The sequence below is a fragment of the Crocodylus siamensis genome, chromosome 7 (assembly GCF_052110815.1).
Source record: "Crocodylus siamensis isolate JL-2025a chromosome 7, ASM5211081v1, whole genome shotgun sequence".
Taxonomy (NCBI): Eukaryota; Metazoa; Chordata; order Crocodylia; family Crocodylidae; genus Crocodylus; species Crocodylus siamensis.
The window spans coordinates 7,217,994-7,233,773 of NC_143401.1; the positions used below are offsets into that span (position 1 = coordinate 7,217,994).

Here is a 15,780-nt window from a genome sequence, read left to right on the forward strand (position 1 = left end):
TTTTACTCAGCCGCCTACTGAAGTCATAAACCTATCAGTTCTACTTAAATTCAGCAAACAATCTGGGCAAGACTTTTCCCTCGGCATGCATGGTTGCATTTTTGCAAACCAAATCCATGGAGACACATTTCAGAATATTCTGCAAGGGCTACAAATGGGATATCTTGGTTTGTATGAAAGGAAGTGACCTAAATTTGCCCTTAGAATTAAGTATGAACCAAATCTAACCTGGATTTGTATGTTTATCAAGACATCTGTAATGAGTAATTTAACACTTTCTCCCAATGTTTGTGCTTGCAGGCTTTTTTGGGAATCTTAGGCAAAAAATTACAGGAGTTAAGACATCCAACACTACTGAATTTTAAAGAGATCTGGCTACTTGAATATATCATAGTCTTGGAAGTAGAGGGAATATTTATTATTAATAGTAAGGTTAAGTATTTGACCAGTCAAATAAAGTTCAGTCAACTCGCTGGTCAAATATTGGTCAACGATTGTAACGAATTGATGATCGGTCCAAATAATGCATAGAAAAGGCATACAAGTTTCACTGTGTCAAAAGAACAATAAAAGTCATGTTTGTTAAGAAAACTACAAAAAAGTCATTTGTTTTGGATAAATAATCTTTGATCAGTCAAAAAAATATGCAGTCAATTGACAATATTTGACTGGTCAATCAACCAGCTTGCCAACCCTAATTAAAAGTAGAATTTTAGTAGAATCTAGAAACCCTGGGCATGGTCCAGGGACATAATGCACGTGTTGCATGAATCAGAACAAAAAAGGACCCTTGCATTGAAGAATACTTATTCTAATGTAGTCTGCATAATAAAGCCAGTAGAACTTCATCTCACATTTCCCATAGTGGATGGGAATTACTCTTCCCTGGCAGCAAATCACATGGGGACCCAAATTTATTTGGTCACATCTTTTACTGAACTAACTACATTCTTGGAAGAGAGGTTAGTCCAGCTTTTGGGCATGCCTCTCCCAGCTATAAAGCTGATCCAGTAAATATAACCAACCAAATCTTCCTTCTCTCATATTCCCAGGACCATAATGGCTCCCTACAACAGTTGTGTGGGGCTGATCATACCTGTCTCTTGGAGCTGGTGGTATCTGGTAGACAGCTGTCCAAACTGGATGCAGAGTCCCAAGCAGGATGGGTGAGCAAAGTGCTGAAATAACCTGAGAAAATATCTCGGGTGGGCTCCAGAGCTTCGTAGCAGGATTGAGCCATATCTTCTGGAATCACCGCACACTTTGGAAGTCACACTGTCAAACCCTTGTGGGAGCAATGTGAAGCTCCAACATCTCAAAAAAGCCATTTCCCCCATATCATACTGGCTGGATGTCTCCCTGTGGGTCCCGGATTCCTGAGGCCAGGTCAGGAGGAACGAGGAGACACGTGCATCCTCACCCTTCTTCCTCTCCAGCTCCACCACGCTTCCAGTTAATACCACAACCCCACATTGTTTTAGCTTCTCCCACAGCTCTCAACCCCTCTTCCAGGGTCTTTGGATTCAATGCAGCTGGGAAGAGAACCAGATAAAGCCCAAACAACGGCCCTGTGACTCAGAACCAGGAGGAAGACTACACGTGCAGTCAGGAGGAGCCTGTCTAAGGCTTTTTGACTGGAGGTTGTGAGAAAATCTCCACAAGAAAATCCTCAAGCCCACTACTTCAAAGAAGTCCCCTCCAACAATCAAATATACAAAATGGGGCGACCTAGACAGGTAAGACCCCAGTCCTCCATTGAGGACCATATGGACATAAGTGGAGCTATACACTGACACAGGGTCATCCATGTAGTTCTCTGTATGACAGCAGAGATTTTAACTTGAAAGACAGCCTAGGGTGCACACTGCAGTGACAGCAGTACAATGCCATGCACCTTCCCCAAACAACCCCATCGAGATTACAGGAATGTACAAACTCTTAAACTTAAGCTTCCCTGTCCTCAAAGACTTTCAGTTGCTAAAACCCAGCCAACTTGTTTGAAGAAACCCCAAGTTATTATCCTAAAGCAAGATTTGAAGCGCTGAGCATCTGCTACTTCTGCAATTTAGGATCCGAGTTGGGTTAGTCTATCGGCCATGCTTTGCTTCTTATTGCTCCAAGTCTGTAAACCTCAGAAGGTGCCCTGCTAAGTGGTGGATGAAAGCAATACCATTGCCCTGCCAACAAACACATCTGGAGTGCTAAACTAAAACCACTGCACAAAACGGTGTTATTTTTATGGCAGCCAAGTGTTGAATTATGCTCTAAAGGTCTGTTTTCTATCTTGGGATCTAAAGATACAAACTTGCTCTGTAGTAGGTGCTATTATCTAATGCCCATGATAAGGACACAGACTAAGAGAGGAAGTGCTCTTTACTGGTTTCAGCCAAGAACTGGGAGACAGATTTCCTGGGTGACTGCAGCTGAAAGCTTGCTAAGAACTTTTTTCCAACTCCTCAGCTAGTCTAATGAAAGATATCACATCTACCCAAAAAACCTCGGAAAACCCTTTCACCACCAGTGCCTGAGTTTCCCTGTATGTAACAAAGAAGGAAAACAACTATTATCACTAGACTTCACTATAGGCAGAATGCTACTAGGCTGGCCGAATGCATTTGATCCTAGCCTTTCTCTCCATGACCCTTCCTGTACTGCCTGCTGTCTTGCATCTTGTGGAACGCCATTTAAGCTGAAGTCAGTATAAAATGCTACCAGATCACAATGTGCCATTGCAAATGACTGCACACTGTCTAACAGAGAGCATGACTTTCTCATATGCATGTCTATCTAAAGATGCTAACTCGAGAGCTAGGATAAGCATCTACTCCATTCAGCCCAGGCTGCTTCAGGCCTTGACCCTGGTTGGCAGAGGTGTGTGAATGCCTATTTTGAGGATCGCTATGAGGACTGCACATTTCTGGCTGTGATGGGTAGGTAGAGGTTTCTTTTCTTTGTGGCCCTGGCTACCACCCATTCCACTCCTACCCTCCATCACCACACAGCTTAGCAACAGGCCCGTCCTTGCAGACAGAGAGCAGTGCATTTGATCCCTCTTCATTTAGTACATAGCCTTCCCCACCTCATCATTAACTTGTAGGGGCAGAAGTTCATCATCCTTGTGTCCTTGCAAGAGGATGCTACTCGCTGCTGCTCACAACCAAGATCAGTGTCCTGATTTCCACCCCCCCACATACACACTTTCTGCTTCATGAGCAAGGGTCTGTAATTCGCCAGGGAAGATTCCATAAGGAGCAAATTTACCACCTCTTGGAACTCAGAGTCCAAGCATCAATGTTAATATAACTGCTTTCAAAAGTGCTGGCAAGCTGCTGCGTTAGCTACTTAAGGTAATCGCCACAAAAACCACAACGACATTCCAACAAAGTATCCTCCCCATGTCTGGAACCTGCTTCCGCTCATGAAAGTAATGCTTACCCATCATAAAACACACTCCTTGGAGCGAAGGGTGAGAGGAAGGATGGCTCACATGAGAGAAGAGTCGCAGGATCTATCCCCCCCTTTAAAAAGTAACAATGCTCTACTGGTATGAGAAGAGTCCTAACATATCCATTGCTACTCTTTTCTGCTATGCAAGGTGCAGTGAAGCATCTCTCCTAATAATCTGGGTACTCAGGAACCACCTCCGGGTTGAGAAAATCTGAAATGTATGCTAATTTAATAAGCTTTTAATTCGGCTAACCTCACAGACCAGTGCTTCCCAAACTTTTCCTCAACATGACCCCATTTCCTAAGCACAGCCCTTCACTCCCACTTTGGAGTCCTCCCCCTCTCCCCAGGTGCCCCTCACTGCCCATCCACAGCCCCCTGGCTCTGCCAGTGCCCCTCACTCCCAACATGCAGCCCCCCACACCCCTGGTGCCCTGGGGCCAGGGCCAGAGCCTGCAGCTCCCCGTCCCCCACAGCAGTGCCCAGGCCCTGGCTGCCACCCGTGGGAGGTGACGGCTGCTGTGGTTGGAGCGGAGCACAGAGCCCAGCTCCCTCCCCGTCCTCTCCCCTGGGGGTGGCATGGTGCTGCCCTCCCCCTGGGGGCTCCACAGCCCAGCTGGAGGGACCCAGTGTGGAAGGGCGCACTGCACCACCAGGACCAACAAACTGAATGTGCCCCCTGCCTGCCCCGCAGCAGTAGGGGCACAACTCTGTGCTGCCCCTGCCATGCCTCACTTTGGCAGCACCGCTTCCTCTCATGCCGGGTCCTGCCCACTGGGCTGCGGAGGCGGTTCCTGTTTTTTGCAGGTCCAGCCTGGCTGCAGCCCACACCCCACTGTGGGTGCAGAAATCTGGGGGGGGGCGCATACCCCCTCTGCCATGTCACCTTGGTCCCCCTCTACCACCTTGCCTCTGTTCCCCCACCATGTCACCTGTGCCCCCCAGCAACCCCATCCACTGATGCTGTAACCCCTCCGATACAGCATTCTGCTCCAGTGGTTTTCCAGTCTCTTTTTGATCAGTTTAAGCTATGGGGCTTCTGATTCTAAGCTGTGACACTATAATAAGCCAAAATAATTATATGTTTATTAAAAAGCTTTTCATTTTCTAGTCACTTAACAAGATACTGTCAGGAGAAGTCATTTTACACAGACGCTGGGTTATGTCTGTTGCTAGAGAAGCAACACTTTAGACTGCTAAAACAAGGATTTTTTTTTTCAAGGAAGAAGAGTGTTCTTGCAGTTTGAGAACAAAACTGGAAATCAAAAAGCAAAGGTTCAGTGCCCAGCAGTGGCATGGGCTTCTTGCATGATCCTCGACAAATCATTTAATCTTTGTCCCTCGTCAGTCTTTAAAACTGGGAATAACATCAATCTGCACTCTCGCACGGATGCTGACAGAAATAACCCACTAATGCTTGAGGCGGGGCTCAGATAACCCCAAAGACCATGCAAAGCCCAGAGAAAATCCAAATTAGCATGCATTATCTATTTGCATTGCAGTAGCACCTAGAAACCCGTCACAGTTGAGGACATCATCATCATGCTAGATGCTGTTGTACACAACAGAACTAAAAGATGCTCGTGCTTTAAACCCTGTATCATCTAAGCATAGGACAATGTACATCTGAGGAGCATGTGGTGAAACAATACTGATGCACCATAACAGAGAGTGATTTATTCTCTAATTTCCACACTCGCCTCAGATCTTCTGGTTCCAGGCTTTCTAGGACCAGGACATTTTCTTCATTGGAGATCCATCCGCTTTACATTGCGGAGAGCACCACTAGCACCATTGCACAAGACGAGCCTGTTTTCAGGATAGCCACCCGCAAAATTAGGGTGCTGACCCATCATCTTAATCTGCTTCTGATTCTGAATGTTGTAGTCTGAGAACAAAATAGGAAGACCCATGCCGCAGCAAGGAGCTGGAAGCTCTAACTGGGATGCACTGATGCTCCTGCTTATATTTGGAAGCGTCTGGGTACCTGACTGATGGGTCTTGCTCTTCTACCCAGGGTTAAACAGACAGCTAAATCTGGGGTGAGGAAGGACATTTTTGCCTTCCCCTGTAGCATGAAGCATGCTTCTCTCCTAGAATCATTCAAGCATGCACTGCCTAATAACATCTCTGCTGGTGTCTGGTCTCCTGGCTTTTTTTTTAAAACCTGTAGCGTGTTGCAGAGTGGATTGTTTGGGCTTTGTTTTCATAGGATGAGATGTGGCTCTAATGCACGTGCGTGGCTGGAATGGATGGTTTTTTTAGACACCAGACAAATGGCTGCTAGCAAATGCAAGGGATAGTTCCAGAGACCTCTTCCATTCCTGCGTTCCTCAATGCACTGAATTAGAGGGACTGTATGCATCTCAAGTGGAATTGCTACCATTTGTGTTACAAGCGAATACTATAAAGGGAAACTAAAAAAATGGATTTTCCCACATTCCCGCCCTCCATTTCTCTGTGCGGTGGACTTAGTTCAGGGCAAGAAGAAAAGGATGGTATTGTATGGATGCCCCCAGTTAAAACATTGGTGCGAAGCTGCTGCAAGACCGACAGATCCTCCAGGCGCCCTCCCCAATAAGCACGTGCAGCTGCCAAGATGCATTTGTATTTATCTCCTGCTGTGGGGAGAGTTAGGGCAAGCAGATCTACAGCAGCACAAAGCTAATGAATGAGGGAATGTGGCAAGGAGAAGCTATATATATATATATATTTTTTTTAATATATATTTTTTGTGTATATATATTTTATATATACACACACACACACACACACACACACATACATACATATACGTATACACACACACATATATATACATATACACACACACATATACATATATACACAAAAATCAAAACAAGTGTGGGGGAAGAGGACATGCATGTACACATGCACACATCTTCGCCACCTGACCTCCAGCAACTTGCTTCTGGTGCTGGCTGTGCTGGGAAGTAACGTTATTTTTCAGTCCATAATGCATTACTCGTGTCTATTCCAGGCTTCCTAATAGAGCTGCAGGTGCAGTTATGTAGTTTATACTTAAAGTCGCTATAACCACAGAACAAAAACACTGAGGTTTACATAAAAGATGGCATCAGCAAAACAAAAAAGTCAAACCAACCATGTGAGCTGTTGTTCCTTCTCTCCAGTTGCTTGCTAGAGTCCTACTTCCAGTGAAACATAGAATAAGAGGTAATGGTGTGCTTGCTGCTAGCTAACAATGTTGACTATGTAGCATCATCACCTTTCTACCACTAAGGCGGATCCAGGCTTTCACTGAGAGCATGGACAGATGGAACAGTTATACTGGTGAACAAGGTGCAACAAGGTAATTTAAGTCTGCATGCACCTATAGTGCTATGCATGGAACAAAACCATTGTAACTTTAACCCTGTTTCATCCAGGGTTAAAACTGCATTTATTTGGCTCCCTTATACCACTATGGGACAATCAATAACAGCTGAAAGGAGTACTCCAAGGCAGCAACTCCCCCTTCTCTGCTTTTAAGGCAGTTAAAAATTGCTCATAACCAGAGTTGCACTTGCATTAAAAATGGTGAAAGACAACTGGAGTATTTCTACGGCCATCACCTCACTCCCACCAAGTCATCTGCAAGGTCTGAAGCTGGGACCTTCAGTGCCAAAGAACAGACCTTTGCCAGCTAAGCAAGAAGGCGAATTTCTTTATTTGGCCATAGTAGGCAGCTGTCTGCTTTCTTTTACATTAATCAGCCACTGAACAAGGCAATGGCACATTCTGAATGCCAGATGCAGAGCTATTATTTTAACCTTTTGTTATTAAATGGAAAGGTCTGAGAACTGGACTCAGCAGCAAGTAGAAATGCTGTAGATCACGAATTGTTTACGGTAGGGTCAATTGTCTTGTTTTGAATCATTTTACTGTTAAGAGCTCATACGTCACATAAACTGAATAATTATGAGCTTTATTACGATACTTCCTCAACACCCCATTCATGCATTAGGGCTGCCCCGTGCTAAGCACTGTAAGAGCACAGAACCAAGAGATGCTTGAAATACATGTCCTTGAAATCCAGAACATTCAAGTCCCAGCGGAGAGAAATGGTTTTTTTCTCTGATGTCTGTCATATTTATCCACAGCTACACTCAAGTGAATAGGTAAAGTGGTCCCCGACTTAAAAAAAAAAAACCCAACATTTGTCACAGCAACCATAAAGCAACATTTCAAATAGCTACAGCTTTTCTCTATAACTGTCATACAAAATAACTGTAGCAACCTCAAGAACTGTTTGACATGTATTTGCATATGTTGACTTGTTAATGGCAATCACAGTTTGTTGGGGGGTTTTTTTAATGCGTTACTCATCTCACAGCTTCTTCAGACTCGCTCACAATTCCAGCGGTAATCATTCCTTCAGAAATAAATCAGTTCCTTAACAGTCACAGCAGCTACGCGGTACTATAGTGCAGCAAGATTTGCTTTACTAGGTGGGATCATAAGTAGGGACCTACTCAGTTCACAACTTCATGGAGTTTGTGAAATCGGGTAATGTCAGCAAAATCCGTGGGAAAAAAAGGAACTTACTAAAAATAAAATGCTGGCTCCCCAGTAGGAGCCAGCCATCCTCATGGCCACTGTGGCCAGGCCATGCAGCCCACTGGGCTGGGACGGGAGAGGGCTGCTGGCAGGAAGGGGAACAGCCATAGTGGCTGCCGCTCTCACCTCTCACCACTGATTGGCTGAGAGAGCTACCTGTCGTGCAGCCCCAACCTTTTCCACCAGTCATCAGTGAGGGGTAGGGCTGCATGACAGATGGCCCTCTCAGCTAATCAGCGATAAGCCCACGATATTGGTCATTCGCCTCCTCAATTGGGGTAGGTCCCTAATCATAAGTGCACTGAGTTACCCACAAATGGCTACTACTTAATAGACTACAAACACACACGTTCCCAAGGCTCATGGAAGATGTTACAATTATCCCGTGATGGGATCTTATCCTCAATCCCCACAATCATGCATACTGCCATGGTACACGTGCACGGCACGACGCAGAATGATGGTGATCAGGTACAGATCCCAACTGCATGACTAAAAAGATAATTGTGTGTCTGCTGCCCTTGACAATCTCTCTCATCCTCTCCCCTCTACTGTTTTTAACTATGCTGTGCTTGCTTCCTGTGATCAGAGACCTGGCAAAGGAGATCTCGAATTCAAAATTTGTCTAACTTTATCCTAACTACATAGTTAGCCCAAGAAAAGATATCACCCTAAGAAATCTTTGCGTCTCGCATCATTTCTAGACTATCACAGATACAGCATCACCCTTACATGATCATCCAAGAAAGTTATGCTATGTTGTTTTGATCATAAATGGACTCTGCATATGAGCTGACCTTAAATTTTCAGACTCGGCTTCAAGAGGAAAAAAAGAAAGAGATTTATACCCAAATATACATTGGTAACTGCAGATAAAGACCTTGAATTGCTTTTGCCCTTAAAAAATCCTACAGGAGAGCCAAATAACCAAGAAAAAGGACCCAGAAGATTAAAACACTAAAAATGTTAAAAAAACAAAGAAACCATGCACCAAGAAAAGAGCATTCTGACTTCATATCTTTGTGCAGGTAATAAAAATACCATAACTTCTGAGGACGAGATTGTTAGGGACGGGATTATAGACTGACTCTGTATACAAGTGAGTAATATTTTTATTGTTATTTTGGACGGGAAAAAATTGCAGGCTTGTAATCAGACGAGTACAGTATATATTTCCATTCTGACTATAGATTTGAAAACATTGGGTGCCTATACACGTACAGTGAGGCTGCTCTGATGTGCTGTAATTATACTCGATGAATCGAGTCGGCTGGAGAGCGGTATTACCGTGCTCCAGCATCATGTGTATCAGGTCTCTGCACTGAAAATTGGCAGCAGGGGTGCTTTAAATCAAGCTCATTCCATGAGCTTTAATTAAAGCACCCTGGCTGCCATTTTTCAGAGCAGGGATCTTGATACATCTGACACTCCAGGCACTTTAATTAGAGCGGCTCTCAGACCAAAAGGACTGAGCACACCTGGGTAATCCTTCAGGGCATTAACACTGATTGAGGTCAAGAGGCAAGCTCTCCCCTCAAGCAGGGCATTCCAAAAACACCTTCATAATAGTAGGACAACTGATGTATGTAGCCTTCCTCTGAAGCAGGGCCACTGTCAAAAAAGACAAACTATAAAAGAGGGGCTTTGGTTTATTCTTACATAGCATGTCGTTTATTTGAAAGGTTATCTGACTTTTTTTTTTTTCTTTCCAGTCATCTTATATAAACCCATTGAAAAATTAAGGTTATGATGGAAGCCCTGACTCAGCGTGAAACTAAAGAATCAAGATTGAAAATGTTCACTTGGAGATGAAAAATGATGACGATAAACATCCCTCTTGAGTATCAGCCTAACCACATCAGCTCTCCTATATTCAGACCATGAGTTGCACACAAGCAGCAGAAGATACGCATATGATAAATACAATAAATGAAATACATCACTACTGTATGACTCATTGAAGGAAGTGCTAGGAATATATATCATCGGGGAAACAATATTTGATCATTTTAAATTCAAGATTTGTGCTCTAGCGTGGGCCTGCTAATTGATTACACAAGTGGAGAGTCAATAAAAGAATCAATGCAAGATACTCTGCTGAAGTACACAAAGTATTGAGCAGAAAAGTAGTCAAGGAGCAGCAAACTGTTTGGGTAAAACAACCCAGACACTTGTATATTTACTGACTGCCTAATTCCCTAAAGACCGGCAGATCCAAACAGGATTATCAAGCAGTGATAGCCCACACTCAGAAAGAAGCCACCCTTATCCCCTTGCTTACAGATGCTATACCATCACTTAGTAGCTCTTTAAGTCTAGGTTTCACCCCCTGTATAACTTCCTCCAATTCTGAGACTGCGAGCCAAAATCTGCTGTTCTGCATCTTCTACCATCATTTGACATTGCAAAGCGAGTGTCAAACTCAACCCAGTTGGAATGGCAGCATATTGCACCCACTTGTACAGGTATAAACTGAGCAAGATGGAAAGCAACTAGCCTGAGGCACAAAGCAGTGGAGAATCAAATCCAATGACAGGCTTCTTAAGACAGCTTGTCCCTACTTGGCCTCACTTACTTGTCGCGCTGTTAAAGCTGGCCTAATAAGACTGACTGTGTTAGATATTTCTTACTAAAATATATGGAAGGAGTTAAGAACAAATGAATCAGCACAGTGAATCAATTCCCAGATTCTAAGTTCCCTTTAACGTACCAAACTAGCTGCCCTGCTGTGGGCTTCAAACAAAACTCAGCCTGTAGCCCCCGTGAGTCATATAGCCCATCATGCCAAGGGAACCGGGGTTGTTAAAATAACCCTGTGGGAGCTCTTGATTTGGTCAAAGCAGATGATGGGGAAAAAAAGACATTTTAATCTGTTTTAAAACAGAATATGGAACGGCAGTCTGGAGAGGCAGTCAGGAAGGCCAACCGCACCTTGGCATGCATCCACAGATGCATCTCGAGCAGGTCCAAAGAGGTGATCCTCCCACTCTGTGCGGCACTGGTCAGGCCGCAGCTGGAGTATTGAGTCCAGTTCTGGGTGCCACACTTCAAGAGGGACGTGGACAGCATGGAGAGGGTCCAGAGAAGGCCACTCGTATGATCAGGGGACAACAGGGCAGGCCCTATGAGGAGAGGTGACGGGACCTGAACCTGTTCAGCCTCCACAAGAGAAGGCTGAGGGGGGATCTTGTGGCCTGTTATAAACTAGTCAGGGGGGACCAGCAGGCATTGGGGGAGTCCCTGTTCCCCCGAGCACCGCCAGGAGTGACCAGGAATAACAGTCACAAGCTGGCAGAGGGTAGGTTTAGGTTAGATATCAGGAGGCGCTACTTCACGGTCAGGGCGGCTAGGATCTGGAACCAGCTTCCAAGAGAAGTGGTGCAGGCTCCTACCCTGGGGGTCTTTAAGAGGAGGTTGGATGAACATCTTGCCAGGGTCATTTGACCCCAGTGCTCTTTCCTGCCATGGCAGGGGGTCGGACTAGATGATCTGCTCAGGTCCCTTCCAACCCTAGAAACTATGAAACTAAGTGTGAAAAAGAAGACTCCACAATACAGCCCATCAACCAACATCAGAGAACTTCAAGATGGAAAATAACTTAAATTACTTTGCCCATTCCCCATTCCAGGACACAGTTATTCCCCACATCTATTCTCCTAGTCAATTTGAAATAAGGCACATTATGGATTTTCCACTGTTTCCCTTAAGAGACTATTTCAATGTTTTGCAATGAACTGTGATGATAAAAGCATGACTCTCGATCAGAGGCAACCACAGGGGGGGTGCAGAGCCCGGGGCAAATCAGCCTGTACAGGGCCCCATTAACACTGCATGGGGCGGTGGTACTCCTAAGGGGGGGTGGGGGGGTCCTCCATGCTCCTTCTATGGCTGACCCACCAGCTATAGGAAGGTCCTGTGGAAGGGTCCATGGCCACACTTCCCGGCTTTGTGGGGCCCCCAAAGCATGGACCCTGGGGCGGTCGCCCCGATTAACTGTACTCTAGGGATGGCCCTGGTCTCAACGGATACCCGTTACAAAAAGGGGACTCCTGGTCCGAGACCCATCTGTAGGTCCCTACCATTTGCAAGTCTGTTCTATAGGCTGTACTATGCCCCAACCAGGACATGGCTTGAAAAGATATATATGGTCTTGTGGAGGCACTCAGCACTGGGAGGAGTTTTGCTCTATGAGCACAGAGCAGACTGAGTGGCATAATTAAAATTATGGAGATTCTTCCTACGGCGCATCTACACAGATCCCCACAGTGCAGTTGTTACCACACTGTCGTTTAGTATTTCCTTTTGAAAGTACTTAATGTTGGTGCAGTAACAGCCTTTACTGTGCTGTCCTGGCGGCATATAGTTAGTTTTAGCCACTACATCACTGTAGCAATGCACTGTAGTAAGGGAGCTCATTGCTACAGTGATGTAGTGGTGGCATCATGGTTTGAGACCGCAGACGCAATGCTGCCGTAGGGCATCGCTATGGCAATGTAATATCTCGTGTAGATGGTCTCCTAGAGATGAGCGAGTGCTGGAGATGCACAGGAAGATGCAACCGGAGGAGTGAGTATGAAGTCTGGAGATTGGGAGGTTGCCAGTGCTAAGCATGAAAAAAATTCTGTGCCTTTGAGTAGGTCACTTAACATCCCTGCCTCAGTTTCCCTATCTGGGGAATACAACAAGGGGTTGAGTGTTAAATAGTTAAATCCTGCTATGAATAATTAAAGTGCTATAGAAAATATTATTCACTTCAAGTTTTAAGAAGCAGTGTAAACTTCCCTGGATCTCAACCACTTCAAGTTTGGGTTTCACTTTCGATTCATAGACGGTTGGGTCAGAAGGGACCTCGACAGATCACTGAGTCCGAACCCCTGCCTAGGCAGGAAAGAGCGCTGGGGTCAGATGACCCCAGGTAGGTGCCTATCCAGCCTTCTCTTAAAGACCCCCAAGGCAGGGCAGAGCACCACCTCCCTTGGAAGCCCATTCCAAATTTTGGCCACCCTTACTGTGAAAAAGTTTTCCCTGATATCTAACCTAAATCTGCTCTCTGTCAGTTCGATGAACCAATTTCCCAACATGTGACGTTTTCCCCAATCCTGAGGAATCCTTAAGTTCAGTCCTACTTCTTTAAGGTGCAATTGGGATCAAAAGACTTTAATCATAGCTTTGTCTTGTTCGTTAGTATAGGGTGCTTAGTCTGGAAATGAGCTTAAGGGAATAAGTTACCTCTGCAGAAGGGCAGTGGGAAATCCCAGGAGGCGCTGTTTTCCGAACTGGCGTGGCACGTGAGTAATGCATGCCCCTCCAAAAAGAAGCCCGGGTTGCAGCTATATCTCACTTTGTCTCCAATGCTGAACGTTGTCCCTTGTTGGATCCCATTCTGGAGTCTTCCTGGATTTCCACATGTATGACTCGGTAAAACTGCCAGAAAGAAAGATGCCTTCAGTTAGCCGAGGACTGCAAATTTCTCTCCTGTTCCAGTTAAGAGACTCTCCTGTTTTTTTTCCCCAGAGTATTATAACAAAGTTCACCTACTCAGGTACCAGCATCAATTGTATCATTAAATAAATGAAAGTAAAATGAAATCGACACCAACCCAGTGCCAAAGCAAATGTATCGTTGAACGTGCAAAGAGCAGTGGTCATAAATTGTACGATATTGGAGCACTTAAACACCAGCATCAGGAGAAACACACTCCTTCCTTACCCCTCCAAGGAATCGTCCTATACCCTATGGGGTTTTTTCCTCCTTTTTTCATTTGATGCATTTATGGTGCAAAACTGCACATGCTATGTAGTTTAAGGAAGCACATGGCATTTCACTCTGTGGAATTCACTGGGTCTTGGACAAAATCTTCTGCAGCACAAGGGGAAGTCTGTAAGCCTTCTGAATGGTATATAAAATGGTCAGGCGTATAAGTGGCAATTACTGTTTAGACAGAAAAGTCCAAATATCAGCACTTTAGCATTCTTAGTTCACCTGGCACACAAGCACATTTATCATTCAGCAAATTCATACACAAGTCGTGGGGTACATACAGCTAGGCTCTTGCCCATATAGTAACTAAGCATAGCTCCACTGAAGAGAACTGAGTTGCACCAAGTTACACCATCAACAGATGCAGCCTAAAATACCTTATTTATATGATATGAGCAGCAGTATAAACTGTAACACAAATAAATCTTGCATAGTTTTGCTAATGCCTCTGTAAAGCAGCCTCAGCCTATTTGTATGAAATGCTACAGGATTTCATAAACCACTCCAAAAGGACCTATTCAAATTCAAGTTTTTAGGGCCTGATATAAAACCCAATGAAGACAATGAAAGAACTAACAATGACTTAATCAATTTTGAATCAGGCTTTTACACAAGTTTTTTTAAGAGGAGTCCCCCTTCCTCCGTGCAGAAATACTAAAGGAAGTCTGAGGAAGAAAAAAGCATCCGATTCAGAGCTGATTGAGTGTTCACTGTGTAGAAAGGAATTCTGTCAAGGGCACGTACAAAATGGATACATTCCTGGGAGCAGGAAGAAGTTTAGGCTCTTGTTCTGCCAAAGAAATGGGCAAGATGGACAGCAAAATGATATGCCAGGTAGCCAAGACACACAGAAGAGAGCAAAGCCAGAGCTGCTCATAACCAAACGAAATGAATGTTTGTAAGGATGCACGTGGTTAATGTAACCGGTACAATGGTGCTGTGCAATGGGCCGTGTTTCAGAAGCGCGACTCTAAATATTCTACTATAAACACCGTGAGAAAAACCCACACCCAGGTAGTACAACCTGTCTCCATTCCCTTTAAACTTCAGTGCATCACAAAGAGTCAGGATGCTGCCAAAGACCTCTCTGCAGGAAGAGGGTATATATTTCCATCAGCAAATGAGCGACAACGTTTGTGGCAAAAGAGAGTCAAGATTTGGCTATAATTACTATAATACCAAGACTACTGGCTGCAGACTGACCCTATGGTGCCTTGGTGGTCAAGGGCCCAGATCAGGCATAATTGGGTGTGTACAGAAGTTGCTTTTTTTGCTTTTTAAAGCTCTTTATTGCCATGGCTTAACAGAAGTGCATGGCTTTACAGCACTTTAAAAAGGGATACAGTGCTTTAAATTAACCCTTGTTACATTTCTGACCAGTGGAAAAGCCCCAGGAGGCTGCTGTGTGCCTCCTGCCTCCTAGCCTGGAAACTGCAGGGAGGCTCAGACCCCCTCCTCTGCCCCACTAAACCAAACACTGCACTTCTGTCATGTTTAAGAGTGCTGTAACATTATAGTGTTATAAAAAGTGCTTTAAATTACACCACTGCAATATGTGCATGGAGCACTTCTGTACACACCCGATGTACTGCCTTGGGTTCCATTCATTTAAATGGAAGATGCATCTGATTCAACCTGGACTGCTTTGAAAAAACTTCGATAGTGCCACTCTTTCCCCTCCCTCCCTTTCTACTTCTTGTCCATTCTGACTAAGTCCCTTAGGGCAAGCTCTCACTAATATGCATCTGGGCAGTACCTAGTACAGGGGCAACGATCTTTGTTTCAGCCTCTAGGGGCTACTGTAACACAAATATTGTTTCTGCCATCACCGATTTCATGTCTTTGTGCCTTAGTTTTCCCTGGGTGGCTCTTCAAATAATGCCACTATTGTTAACCTTATACAAACTGGAAATAAAGGTGCTTTCATATGTCGGTACAGCTCTTAGAATTACCGCAAGCACTATAAATTAACACCACTTGCACAAAATTGATAGT

General features: G+C 44.7%; 1 protein-coding gene across 1 annotated transcript in view; it reads right to left on the bottom strand.

Annotated features, from left to right (window-relative positions):
- CSMD2 (CUB and Sushi multiple domains 2) overlaps positions 1-15,780 on the bottom strand; it is a 645,501-nt gene that overhangs the window by 436,304 nt on the left and 193,417 nt on the right. Inside the window, exon 4 of the mRNA XM_090057063.1 lies at positions 13,255-13,449. Coding sequence (XP_089913189.1) covers positions 13,255-13,449 — 195 coding nt within the window. The remainder of the gene's footprint in view (positions 1-13,254; positions 13,450-15,780) is intronic.